Raw genomic sequence first — 13,402 nt, 5'->3', positions numbered from 1 at the left:
ACCCTAGCTAAGCTAGCCCCAGAATAGAAGGCATGAGATTTTCCCACATCCATCTCCTGCAAACATCTTAAGATTCTCCTAATTCATCCTAATTCTCTTTCTCCATCTCCTGATAGATCCAAGGAATATCATCAACTCTTTAGTATCGGAGGGTTATCATCGGCCGTTCATCACGCTCACCTTGGCCGTAAACTCACCAAGGAAGAACGGATGGAGCTGTCAAGAGCAAGCTCTCAAGGATCTATTGTACAACCGGGGAGCGCAATGCGTAAGATCTGTAGTGTCTTATAATAGTGGCTTCTTATTAATATAACTTGGGAGTGCAATGCGAGAGTACAAGATGTGAAAAATAGATTTTAATATTGAGAACTGATTTTAACTTGTGAGTAATGAATATTATAGGACATTGTAATTAAATCATTACTTATTGATTTTATACACTTTTAGCATCTGCGGCTATGTTAAAGACTGTTGAGAAACAACCCCGTAAGATTGGAGCCCCTAACCCCATGACCCCAGCAGCTAGAGCTGAGCATGCTGTGGTTGCTCAAGCATTACATCATGTCATTGGACCAAGACTCAAACCAGATGTAAGTCAAAAAAATATAAACACTTCTTTCTTTAAAAAGGGTTATTTTTGTCATCTGTAAATATTTCAACCACTTTGAATTTTTTCATAATACTATCAGACAAAAAAAGATTTCTTGAGACTTCCTAATCTCAATTTCTAAGTGGGTACTTTCTTAACCTGATTGAGTATATTTTCCTGACTTCTGTTTCCTGTGTCTAGGCTCTATACATCTTCAACAGCGTCGTCAAGGACATGTTCACAGCCATGGGTAGTCCTCCTACTCCACAATCTAGTCGCGCTAGGAGAAATCGTCTCAACGTTGAGCACATGGTCGTTGAGAAAGCACAAGAGAATGGATTCATGCCACATACTAACTGGGTTAACAAAGTCATGCAACTCTACTCTGTGTCACTGGTTAACCATGGTAAGAAACTAGTAGGTCGTAGGTTAACCATGGTTAAATTACTGTGAGCAAATGGTCGTCCATAAAGTTAACCACGGTTTTTAAAGTATTGTGTGATTAGTACGGTCATTCAATTCTACGTCATAAAAAAAATAACAATAATAAAAAATTTATTGCGTTTTACACACACGAAGAGCCTCTCAAGCACTTCCAACAATATTACCCCCGGTCACTGGGCCATTTAAATCATTCCTTAAACCATCACAGCTCCCTGGGGAGTTAACAGCCGGTGCAACAAATATGTGTTACTAAGCTAAATCAATCACAAGAAAAAATGTCTACTTAAGCGCCAAACTTTCCTGATCTAATTGGAATCGTCCCACTTTTAACATTTTAAAACCCTAAAGCTCAGAACAACTTGATTAAAAAAGGGGGTGGAGTATAGAGGGCAATATTTCACTGACAGTGGTAGAAAAAATAAGTAAAGAGAGGGCTTATCAACTTAAGGTAGCGTGATCATTTTATAACAACAACATGAACGGTAAATAATCACTTTGTATTTATGTTTTGGTTGTAGGTATCATCGTAGCTGGGGGTCCAGGGTCTGGTAAATCCAGTGCCATTCAGATGTTAGTAGAGGCTCTGTCAGCGATAGCGCCGGCTCAATCACGTCAATCTCGTAGCAGTGTGTCTAGCATCACTGCCATCAGTCACAAGCTACAGAGAATTAATCCACTAGTAGTGGACGATCTCTCACTCATGTTTGGTTATCTTAATCAGAATCATGATTGGATTGATGGAGTGTTTACTAACGTATGGAGGAAAGCAAACAGAGTAAGTAAACAAATCACAACAATTGGTCGTTGTATGTTTTTTTATATTTAAAAACTGACGTTACCACCTTACTTGTTTCCTTAGAATGTTAGCACCACCTGGCTGTGCTTAGATGGACCTCTCACCCCAAGCTGGGCCGATAACTTCAATAGTGTCTTAGACAATGACAAGGTGCTACATCTTCATAATGGGGATCGACTCTTCATCAGCGATAACGTCAAGTTAGTCTTTGAGACGAGTGATCTAAACACTGCATCACCAGCGACCGTCACCAGAGCTGTAAGTTATTATAAATATAAAAAAATTCTGCAAGTCGCCAGACACACAAGGCCTGCGGGCACTTCAAGGTCTGGACTAGAATCTTTTTCCAGGGGCCGCTGCCACCTGCTCCTTTAACTTATGTTTCATGTTTAACTGCTTTTATAGTAATTAAGAAGCAATTATAAGAAAGCATCTTGCTCAAGGACACAAGTGTCATGACAGGGATTCAAACCCACTCTCCGATGACTTAACCGCCAGAACTTGAATTTGATGCTCTTAACCACTAAGCCATGACACCCTAGCGAGCTTTACATGTAGTTATTGAGATGTTAATACATGTGTGTACATGGATAAGGTTATCTATTTCAATCTAGTTTATCCTAACCTAATCTAATCTAATCTAATCTAATCTAATCTAATGTACTTATTGCATTTTTAATTTTCTTTTATTTCTTCTCAGGGAATTGTGTACATGGATAAGGATGTGTTAGGCTGGCGCCCCATTGCACAAGCCTGGATGGAGAATAGGAACCAACAAGAAGTACATGTAAGTCTGGTACCCTGTACCCAGAATCACAGCCAGTTTAAAATTAAAACTAGTTTCTCTATTTCTCATACATACTATTGATGTGCCATTGCTAGTTTGGTATATGCTGTACATTAATATTAAATATGTTTTTTTACTTGCAAGGTGTTAAATATTTGTATGAACTCTTACATCATATATTGATTATTTGTCTTATTTCTTACACCGGGTATTGATTATTTGTCTTGTTTTTCTTTCAGTGTTTACAGAAAGCGTTCAATAAGACGATGGATGCAGTGGTCAACTTTGTTCTGTATGAAACGAGGTATTTACTAGCCAAATTATGTTATAGTTGCATGGTAGTAATACTCAAACAAAGTGCAGCATTTATTTCTCTATTTGTAGCAACATGTACATCAGATTGTTTATTCCAATTACTGGGAATTTTTCCTGTGTGGACATTATTGCTCCGGATTTTCTGCGATTAAAATGTTTAAAATGCGACCGTCTTTTAGAGTAAAATTTTCCAGTTTAGTTTTGGTGTATATAATCAAACGGTTCCTTAAAAATCAAATGGTTTTAAAAACTAAAGGTCTAATTTCCCTTTATGGTTTAAGCTATTTATACTGATGTTTGTTTTCCTTCTTCAGACCGTTGGTGCAAGTTTGTGAAGTTGGTCTCTTTAAGATGTGCCTGGGTCTCCTGACAGCGATGTTGAACGAGCATGTAGAGATCGGAGGAGAGCTTCATATCGAACGATTATTTCTCTTCTGTCTTATTTGGTCATTTGGAGGATTGCTTGAGGGAAATGATAGAAAGAACTTCAGTGACCTCCTCAGGACTCTTACATCAGCGTAAGTTATCTCTAAATGGCAAGACGAACGATTGAAAATTATGCGTAAATTGTGCTTTTTTGTTTTTTAACAAAAGTGCCTTTTACTGTCATACGATAATTAAGAGAGTGCAACAACTGAGCTGCTGTGCGATTTACTCCTCATGCTTAGTTCAATAGAAAACTGGAAATCACTTGTCAAAGTGTTGTGAGTGCAAATTTCTCTTTTTTGGCAATATTTTAATATTGGCAATTATACTATTATCAATTATGTAACTTTAAAAAGTTACATAATTGATAATCGTTGCTTTTAGCTTCTACAAAAGATTTAGAGCTCTTCAATACTTCTTGGTCATCTGCTGAGTGAAGGGGAATGTTTACAGTTACCAGTGCATTAATAAAAATCCCATTTTAAAAAGATTTGCGTTTTTGTATCTTCATAACTTACAAGTTTTTGTTGCTTCTGCAATTTGATATTGTATTTTTTCTGTGTATTTCTATTTAGACTTCCTGACTATGACCATGATATTTCCGTCTTTGACTACTACGTGGATGAATCAGGAGAATGGGATCCTTGGCTCTCTAGAGTTCCTGAAGTTGCCTACACCCCGGATACACATGACTTGCTTGGAGAAATCTTTGTAGACACAGTGGATACGGTATGAACATTTTGTATTAGCACCATGTGAATAATTTCGGTGGTTGATCCTCCTGAAGACAATCAGAGCATACTGATCGAAACGTTGAGTTGTCAGTCACCGGTTCTTCTCAGAATCAACACTACTCAAACAAGACTTTTACATGGTGCTACTGCAAACCTCTACTTAGTTATACTACTACCATGCAAAGTTTCAAATCCTACCTGATCAACACAACAAGGTTCCCTTTGTCAAATCTTTTAAAACTTGATTTGGTTTGTCAAGAATTTACGACAATCATATTTATCTTGGGAAAATACAATCTGGATACCCTACCATTCACTAGATAAATTGTGTCCTTCAAGATAACCTACCCTTAACTAGTTAAGTTCCATCCAAGTACAATGTAGATACTCTACTCATAGCTAGTTAAACTGTACAGATTTATTAAGCCCCCCTTCTTGTGACTTTTACCCCCATCTTCAGATTGCCCTTTATTTACTGAAAGATCTGGAACTTCAACTTGACATGTCTCTTTTGTTTTGTGATTTGTTTTTTTCCAGATTCGTTGTCGTGTCATCTTAGAGTTTGCCAATCTCTCCAATATGCATGTACTCCTTGTTGGTCCGCCTGGATCAGGCAAGACTGCTATAATGAATGACTTCATTAATACACTAGGTAAGAACAAGTCAAGGCTGGGTCACACCAAACTAGTTCTCAAAATGTCCAAACTCGTCCTAAAAGAAAACGTAAAACGTAAAAGTGTCAAATACGTTACCTGGTTATCATTTTTAAACCATAAAGGGATTGTCCCCATTTAATTTGCTACACCAAGAGTGGTAAGGTTTATTGTTTTAACCAAGTAACCAAGAAGAAAAGCAAATGTTGTTCCTTATCTTTAAGATCACAAGTTGATCTTAAATTTTCTATTATGAGATCTTGCTTTAATCAGTTTGATATTTCAATCTTCAACTGTGCATCATTCTCCTCTCTTGATCTTAAACTGAAATGCCTTCTTTGTCTTCTCTCCATTGGGTTCTTGGCTAGTACAGTGATTAAGTTTGCTTTTTCTGAGAGTCCTTGGTTTCACAACCAGAATAAATGTAAAGTCTATGAATAATTTATCATTCCTTTAGATCCATCTTACCAAGTCACTAAGCGTCTCGTCTTCTCTGGAGCATCAACTGCATCTCAACTGCAGCAGTTTGTTGAAACAAACATCCATCATCGAAGAGGTTGGTTTTATTAATTTAATTGTTTTGTTATGTTACGGTTTGAGCAATGAATTAAGGATCTTCTGGGTTTTTTTTATTTAAGAAGCCCCATTTCCTTGCTTAGGGTCAAAAACCATTATCAGTTAACTAACTTTTTATTTTCTATGGTTCCAGGTTTTGTTTACGGAGCTCGTGATAACAAACGTTTCCAGCTCTTCATCGATGATTTAAACCTCCCTCCCGGTGATGAACACGGTGTACAACGATGTAATGAACTCTTGCGTCAGCTTCTTGATGATCGTGTCTTAGTGACGTTACAGAAGCCATTTGAATGGCGGACGATTCAAGATCTAGTTATCTTATCTGCTCATACAAGGAATGTTTATCCGAGCGTTGGTAACAAGAAGATGCCAGATAGGCTGCTGGTAAGTCCTCAGTGTTGGTTCGTAGTCATGATTATTTTCTTAACGGTGGTTTGAACAAAGAAAATTTTACCAGAGTAAACGAGCTACATGTACATGTAGCAATCTAGTCATATAGACCTTTATCATGGTGCAGTCATCTTGAATTTCTCCTATTGATATCAATGTTACCAAACCGAGGCTGGAAAAACAAAATAGTCTGGTTCCTATTTGCAAAATGTTTTTTAGCATTCATTATTGTTACTCGATACGTTGTACATGACCAAGATGGAGGTCCATTGTTGGCGGTCTCCCTATTTTGTCATCATCTTTGTTCAAACAATTGAGTGCCTACCAAATTTTGTTTGGTGCAGGGTAAAAAAACATTTGCAATTTTAAGATCTATTGAATTGTTGCAGTACCTGCTGCTAAAATAAAGGATTCGAAATGCTTCTAGCTACTGGGCAATCTGAGTGGTCTAGTTGGTAAGACTAGATTGGCAAATGCACTGCACTAGATTGGCAAATGTCTGGGGTTTGAATCCCACGTGAGTAATGTTCCCGTGGTTCTGTTTACAGAACTCCGCACTGAACACTTTACATAGATGTAAGGGTAACCCCAAATTGTATTCTTTATCCCGATACAAATTTAACATTTATTAAAACTTTAATGAAATTTGGTTTGATTTCTACAGAGACACTTTGCAGTGATCAGCCTTCCTGAACCAAGAGACTCTGCTCTGAGTGGTATCGTTGACGCAATACTAGACGGTAACATGCACAAGAATAACGGACAGAGCCTAGCGCAGGAGCTTCATGAATCCATCGTTAATGCTTCTTGCCAGCTACTGACCAAGGTCCAGAGTGTCTTAAGACCTTCAATGATGCCTGGAAGATATCATTACATGTTCACTCTCAGAGATCTGACAAAAGCATTTCAGGTACAGTTGATAAAAAGACTCTAATAGAAGCTTAGAGCAAAGTCTGTACTTACGGACTAAGAGCGACTGTTAGCAAGAAACTGTTTGTATGTGATTGTTGTTGGAAATTCTTTGATTTGCATTCAACTTTAACTTGCCTAAAAGTTTGTCATGAAAAAATGAAAAATCATGCCTGGACCAACCTTTACTTTGTTAGAAGAAAGTTTGTACCGTCACTAATCTATGTCGTTAATATTTCATGTTGGGTTATTTGTTGTTTGCCTAGACCAACCCTTACTTTGTTAGAAGAAAGTTTTTATCTCCAGCGATTTAGATGAAGTATTTCATGTTGGCTTATTTGTTGTTGTTTTTATTTACAGTGTCTTGTACGTCTCTCTGAAGAGGCTCGTGGCGAGATCAGCATGGTTACATCGCTATGGCAACATGAAATCAGACGTATCATGCAAGATAGACTGTGTCGTACGGCAGACATTAACTGGTTTCATCAAACGTTGACAGACGTCGTCAAAACGGTAATGGATTCACCCAGCCTTTCATTTTTCTCTCTGTCAATTTGAATCTTTCTCATTTAATTCTGCCCTAAGAATGTAACTCCACTCTTTAGAATCCCTTTCAAACATTTCTATCAATGAGAAATTGTCCTGCAAGGGTGTTGAAAAGTTGAGACCATTTAAGAACTCACAGTGAAGTTAACAATAAAATGTCCCCTTGATTCACTGAGCAAAGGTAGTAGTCCCGGCCGATTTCCTACCTTCTGCCAAGGTGGTAGTCAACGAGCAGGACAGAACTACATGTAATCAATCAACAATCAGAGTGAATTTATATAGTGCAAAATCAACCAAAGTTGTTCAAAGGGGCTCAAGACAGTTGAATGAAATTAGTTTTTATACACTTGTTGGAATAGAAAACATTTGAGGAGTTTCTTGAAAATGTGAATAGTGTTAGCTTCCTTGATGTGGTTAGGGAGAGTCTCCCAAATTCATAAATCTGCTCCCAGGCAGTGGAATAAAAAGCAAGACCTAGGTCCCAAAGATCATACCTGCAAAGCATAGTAGATATACACATGGTGATACCGCAAACAGGGATTTGTTTTCCTGAATTAATTTATCATTATTTCTAAAAATGTTTCTTTATTTTTGTTGTCATTATTTTGTTTTTTCCTTTAGCATTTTCCTGAGACACCAGAGGGCGATATTCTTTATGATGATTTTGTGACATTTCCGATTGAACCAAGAACCTACGTCCGACCAGTCACATCACTCTCACAGAAGTCTGTTAGGGTAAGTCAAGAGTAAGATATGAAAAGAAAAATGTACAAAATTATAGTTTCATTTGTGGTGGTTAAGTCACCGGAGTGTGGGTTCAAATACCGGTCATGAAACTTGTGTCCTTGAGCAAGATGCTTTACTGTAATTGCTTCTCTTCACCCAGGGGTATAAATGGGTACTTGCAAGGGTAGAGGTTGATTTTGTATGACAAAGCCACCGGAGCACCAAGGCAGCTCAGGGCTCAAAAAGATTACAAGAACAATATTGGCCCAAGGGCACTTTTGCAAAGCGCATTGATGCGCTATATAAGAACTAGTTATTATTGTATTATTATTTGTGACACATGAGCAATCAAAACATGCCCTTATGAATTGTAAGATGTAAGAGGTGTCTTGTTTTATTTCTTAGGTTGTTCTGCAGCCTGTCGAGGGTCTAGACAAGGTCCATCAGTGCGTCCATTCACATCTGACTCGCTATAACGAGGAGTTTGGTAACGTCACGATAAACATCATGCTATCTGATGATGTTATACATCATGTGATCAGGATTCATCGAGTACTAAGCTTCCATCATGGGTAAGATTTATTCTTGTTTTGTACCCAACTATTGGAAACTTCCTTCAAAGAAAGAGGCTAAAATAGAATATCGTTTTCAGCTGACAACTAACACCTGTTATCTCCATGTAATTCCTTGTCTAAACATTTCTTGGATCATGCACAAACCAGTAGTGCTGCTTACTGCCCCATGCAGTTTAACTGCTCATCCAATAAGTTTAATGACTTGAGTAATTCAATGTTAACATACCCACTCTGTGAAAAGGATGTATAGTTTCCAAGTTTTTGTAGTCAAGCTTGGAAATCATCTTATACAGTGATAACCTTTCCCGTAACCCTGTTTTCCGAATTCTCTCAGTACACCTTTATTGTTTTCAGTTGCAGTTGTATCACGTATATTGCCTTGAACATGTTGATATGAATACTTTCTTTTCATTGAGCTTGTAAATAATAGTAATAAAAGTGTTTGTGCGTTGGTTACATCTGCAAAAGGCTTCTACTTTAATGACAAAGAGTTGATAAAATATTAATAGAGAATTGTTTTTTTCTTTGCAGTGGTAACCTATTTATGATCGGTGCTATCGGTAGTCATCTTACTACCCTCGTCAATCTTGCTTTACATGTTGCTGATATGCCGATCCATCCAATGGACTCGTCAAGGAAAAATAACTTCTTCGATGGTTTACGCTCGGCGGTTAGACTCGCTGGAACTGAAGGAAAGATGCTGACTCTTATGTTTACTGTAAGAATGTGGAAGAGGGAGGGTTGAGAAAAATCTTCTTAGTGTCTTGAGAAGTTTAGGATGAGTGCGATTGAGAATTATCTTTAGCTATCAATAAAGCTCTGGCCCTGAATTTCGTTCTTGAAAGGGCATGCACAGCAATATTCTTCTGGTGAGGGGTACTTCTATGAGGAAAATCTTAATATGTATTGGAACTTTGCAAAGGGCACCACAGCAACCACAGCAATTTCTGTGGGAGCTGTGGGTTATTTCGCGGCTTGATTTTGTAGTCCTCTAATTTTCTTAATGTGGAGGTATGCAGACTCTGTCTAAACATTTATGTTGATACTTTCTTTGTCTTTGAAGGCTCGTGACCTGAAGGACGAGGTTTATCTTGACGCCATTAATAGTTTGCTTGTTTGTGGCGAGTACCCACCGCTTTTCTCCAATGATGAACTGGACGGACTTCTCCAGGTAACATAACAAAACACATTTACAGCCCATTATTATTGTTATATATTTCGAACAAATTAAATCAGTTGGTAATACACTGCTCTACAATTGCAAAGGTCGTGGATTTGAATCCCAACCGAGTATTATTTTTGGGGTTTTTTTCACAGGACTCAGGGGGGGGGAAAGTACTAAGTTTACAGTGCTTACACACTTCGGTATAAGAGTAAAACCAAAATTAATACATGAGTTAAATGGAGTTCCTCTTGTTCTTTAATGGAAACTGTACTTTAATTTTCTACCAGGCTCTAGGTCCAGCGATGAAGAGACATTTTCCAAACGTCTTGATTGAACCCATGAAGTTCTTTGTGTCACGAGTCAAGACCAATCTTCACATCATCATCTGCGTTCCTCCTACTCATGAACTCCTTCGTATTGCTCCGAGGTAAGAATGGATTCTCATACTCAATCCAGCTAGTCAACTTAAGTCTCAAACGATTAAACCACTGTTTTGAGATGCTCTCAAATCATTGTCATACATTTATCTGCTGATGTGTATATTCAAACTCAAAAATCAAGATATAAATTACAAGGGTAACTGACTTTTAAAATGATGTGGGGGTTGGACAAACAAACTTTGACTAGAGTAGATTTGAACCAATGACCTCCGGATCAACATACTGGCGCTCTACCAACTGAGCTATCTAGCCCCTTGTTGGCAGTCTCCCTTTTGATAATTTTTTTTATTTACTTATCACATCTAAAAAGAAAGAAACAAGTATGGAGCATAGTTTAAATAACACACCAAGGCAAGCTGAGAGGTGGTGTTTACTAGCCTGTAGCAGTTTTCACCAGACAATGTATGCCAGGCTAGTGTTAGTGTGAGCCTTGGCTTTTCTAATCTTTCTTTCTTTCTCTCCTTGTATGACTTGACAGTGAGTACCCTGGCCTAGTAACTGGCTGTGTTTACTAGCCCATTGTAGTTTGTACTAGACAATGTACATGGGCTAATCTCATCTTTCTTTCTTTCTCTCCTTGTATGACTTGACAGTGAGTACCCTGGCCTAGTGACTGGCTGTGTTTACTAGCCCATAGTAGTTTCTACTAGACAATGTACATGGGCTAATCTCATCTTTCTTTCTTTCTCTCCTTGTATGACTTGACAGTGAGTACCCTGGCCTAGTGACTGGTGGTGTTTAATAGCCCATAGTAGTTTGTACTAGACAATGTACATGGGCTAATCTCATCTTTCTTTCTTTCTCTCCTTGTATGACTTGACAGTGAGTACCCTGGCCTAGTGACTGGTGGTGTTTACTAGCCCATAGTAGTTTGTACTGTACAATGTACATGGGCTAATCTCATCTTCCTTTCTTTCTCTCCTTGTATGACTTGACAGTGAGTACCCTGGCCTAGTGACTGGTGGTGTTTACTAGCCCATAGTAGTTTCTACTAGACAATGTACATGGGCTAATCTCATCTTTCTTTCTTTCTCTCCTTGTATGACTTGACAGTGAGTACCCTGGCCTAGTGACTGGTTGTGTTTACTAGCCCATAGTAGTTTGTACTAGACAATGTACATGGGCTAATCTCATCTTTGTTTCTTTCTCTCCTTGTATGACTTGACAGTGAGTACCCTGGCCTAGTGACTGGTGGTGTTTACTAGCCCATAGTAGTTTGTACTAGACAATGTACATGGGCTAATCTCATCTTTGTTTCTTTCTCTCCTTGTATGACTTGACAGTGAGTACCCTGGCCTAGTGACTGGTGGTGTTTAATAGCCCATAGTAGTTTGTACTAGACAATGTACATGGGCTAATCTCATCTTTCTTTCTTTCTCTCCTTGTATGACTTGACAGTGAGTACCCTGGCCTAGTGACTGGTGGTGTTTACTAGCCCATAGTAGTTTGTACTAGACAATGTACATGGGCTAATCTCATCTTCCTTTCTTTCTCTTCTTGTATGACTTGACAGTGAGTACCCTGGCCTAGTGACTGGTGGTGTTTACTAGCCCATAGTAGTTTCTATTATAACACCCCTTGCAGGTATTGTGCCTGCTCATTGGTTTAGAGCGCGTCACATGACATGTCTTAGTTTTGCTAGACGACGGCCTTGTGATAGAGCGTCGGTTTGCCATGCGCTAGTCCGAAGACTAGCACATGGCGCCGTGCGCTAGTCCGACAGACTAGCACACGGCGTGCAGTACCCAGACGTCCGTTGCGTGTACGAGGATGATAAATTAATAGTCTGTAACCATTTCGGATTGTCCGACACTACATGCAACACAGTAGGTAAAAGTGTTTGCAATCTGTGTTCGCGTCGTCCGTGGAATGTAGCATTCAGGTCTGTAACTTAATAATAATAATACAGGTTTTAGAAATGTTTGGGGTGTTATAAAACAAATATTGACTGCTTTTACTCGTGCAATGGTTAAAAACTATGACTCCCTCGGTGATCCCCGGAGCGTTCTATTTTCCCTCGGCTTCGCCTCGGGAAAATAGAACGCTCCTTGGATCACCTCGGGAGTCATAGTTTTAACCATAGCACTCGAAGCAGTCAATATTTGTATACTAGACAATGTATGATGGACCTTTCTAATCAGTCTATTTGACATTCTTTGTTTCTTTGTATGACCTAACAGTGAGTACCCTGGCCTAGTGACTGGTATGCAGATGAACTGGATGTGTGATTGGTCCGAGAGTGCATTGTTGGGTGAAGCTAATTACTTCATTCATAAACACAGCTTGGGTAGAGATAGCTCTGCAGACACAAGGTATGTCTCAACCAGTCATGCATTCAAATCATTGTTTAGGTTTAAGGACAAATTAAGAACTAAGCGTAAAAATATTTTTCACTAATTTTTCCTGCCTCACTCACACCACAGAATAAGCCAAATTCCCACAGGTGTGGTCTTTCATGTACAATGGTTTGTTTGTTTAGATTGTCTTCCCATCAAGGGAGCTCGGCAAACTCCCTCAAGGGGATATAAACACCAAGCTTGCATAACCAATCTCTCTCATGCAAACATTGGTTTAACGTCTATGATTATGAATTTTAATCATTTAAAAACATAAACACTTTCTGGAAATATTTTCTCAGCTCTACAAACCCTGTATAATACCTTGATAATATTTTTTCTGCTTGAAGTGAACTTTTATTATAGCAGTCACAAGCAATAAAATAGTGACTTAAGAAGGGTTTATTATAATGCCTCGTGGGTCCCTGGGTCAACACCCTGTTTAGCAAGCAATAAGTCTGAATGGCCTATATGTCATGTATGTTTCAAGTCTACCAGAAAATTTCTAAAAGCCAACTTTTTTTTGTTTTTCTTTTTTTTGTGTGAGTGATACATGTATAAGTAACTATTTTAGATATATTTTATAATAAGATATTTTGCGTTTAATTACAGGGAAAATTTGGTGTCCTGCTTGTCAAACATTCATAGCTTCATCCTTCATGATTGCAACCAGATCCCATGGGCTGGAAGTACTGAGGAAACGGTGCAGATAACAACCCTCAAAATCCATGGCAAGAAAGAATCCATCAAAGTGCAAACATTAGACGTACCTAATCTGCCGTATACTAAGCTCATCATGAAAGAACGTATTAATGTACGTAATAATAGTCAATCTAAGTGTTGGTCACTCTTTCAGTCTGTCTGTCTGTCTGTTTGTAGATAAGTATCATGAACAATAGAACATCTATTTAAGTCTATTAAAACATTCATGAGAATCTTGTTATCCCCTGCACATTACCGTAATATGTCTCTATAACCGGGCCCAACGTTCCACA

The 13,402-nt window shown here is 38.4% G+C and overlaps 1 protein-coding gene across 12 annotated transcripts in view; it reads left to right on the top strand.

Annotated features, from left to right (window-relative positions):
- The window catches only part of LOC139947629 (uncharacterized), a 77,979-nt gene that overhangs the window by 31,781 nt on the left and 32,796 nt on the right, over positions 1-13,402 (top strand). For all 12 annotated transcript variants that reach the window (XM_071945597.1, XM_071945596.1, XM_071945595.1 and 9 more), the window contains 21 exons: positions 117-268; positions 448-590; positions 791-995; positions 1,552-1,808; positions 1,893-2,087; positions 2,530-2,616; positions 2,856-2,920; positions 3,246-3,449; positions 3,933-4,086; positions 4,629-4,743; positions 5,202-5,300; positions 5,454-5,704; positions 6,375-6,620; positions 6,980-7,132; positions 7,787-7,900; positions 8,297-8,463; positions 8,998-9,184; positions 9,530-9,637; positions 9,919-10,058; positions 12,252-12,383; positions 13,020-13,221. In XM_071945597.1, the coding sequence (XP_071801698.1) occupies positions 117-268; positions 448-590; positions 791-995; positions 1,552-1,808; positions 1,893-2,087; positions 2,530-2,616; positions 2,856-2,920; positions 3,246-3,449; positions 3,933-4,086; positions 4,629-4,743; positions 5,202-5,300; positions 5,454-5,704; positions 6,375-6,620; positions 6,980-7,132; positions 7,787-7,900; positions 8,297-8,463; positions 8,998-9,184; positions 9,530-9,637; positions 9,919-10,058; positions 12,252-12,383; positions 13,020-13,221 (3,376 nt within the window). The remainder of the gene's footprint in view (positions 1-116; positions 269-447; positions 591-790; positions 996-1,551; positions 1,809-1,892; positions 2,088-2,529; positions 2,617-2,855; positions 2,921-3,245; positions 3,450-3,932; positions 4,087-4,628; positions 4,744-5,201; positions 5,301-5,453; positions 5,705-6,374; positions 6,621-6,979; positions 7,133-7,786; positions 7,901-8,296; positions 8,464-8,997; positions 9,185-9,529; positions 9,638-9,918; positions 10,059-12,251; positions 12,384-13,019; positions 13,222-13,402) is intronic.

This window comes from Asterias amurensis, chromosome 14 (genome assembly GCF_032118995.1).
Source record: "Asterias amurensis chromosome 14, ASM3211899v1".
NCBI classification, from domain to species: domain Eukaryota; kingdom Metazoa; phylum Echinodermata; class Asteroidea; order Forcipulatida; family Asteriidae; genus Asterias; species Asterias amurensis.
Note: the sequence above shows the minus strand (reverse complement) of the source record. Positions and strands in the feature narration are given on the sequence as shown.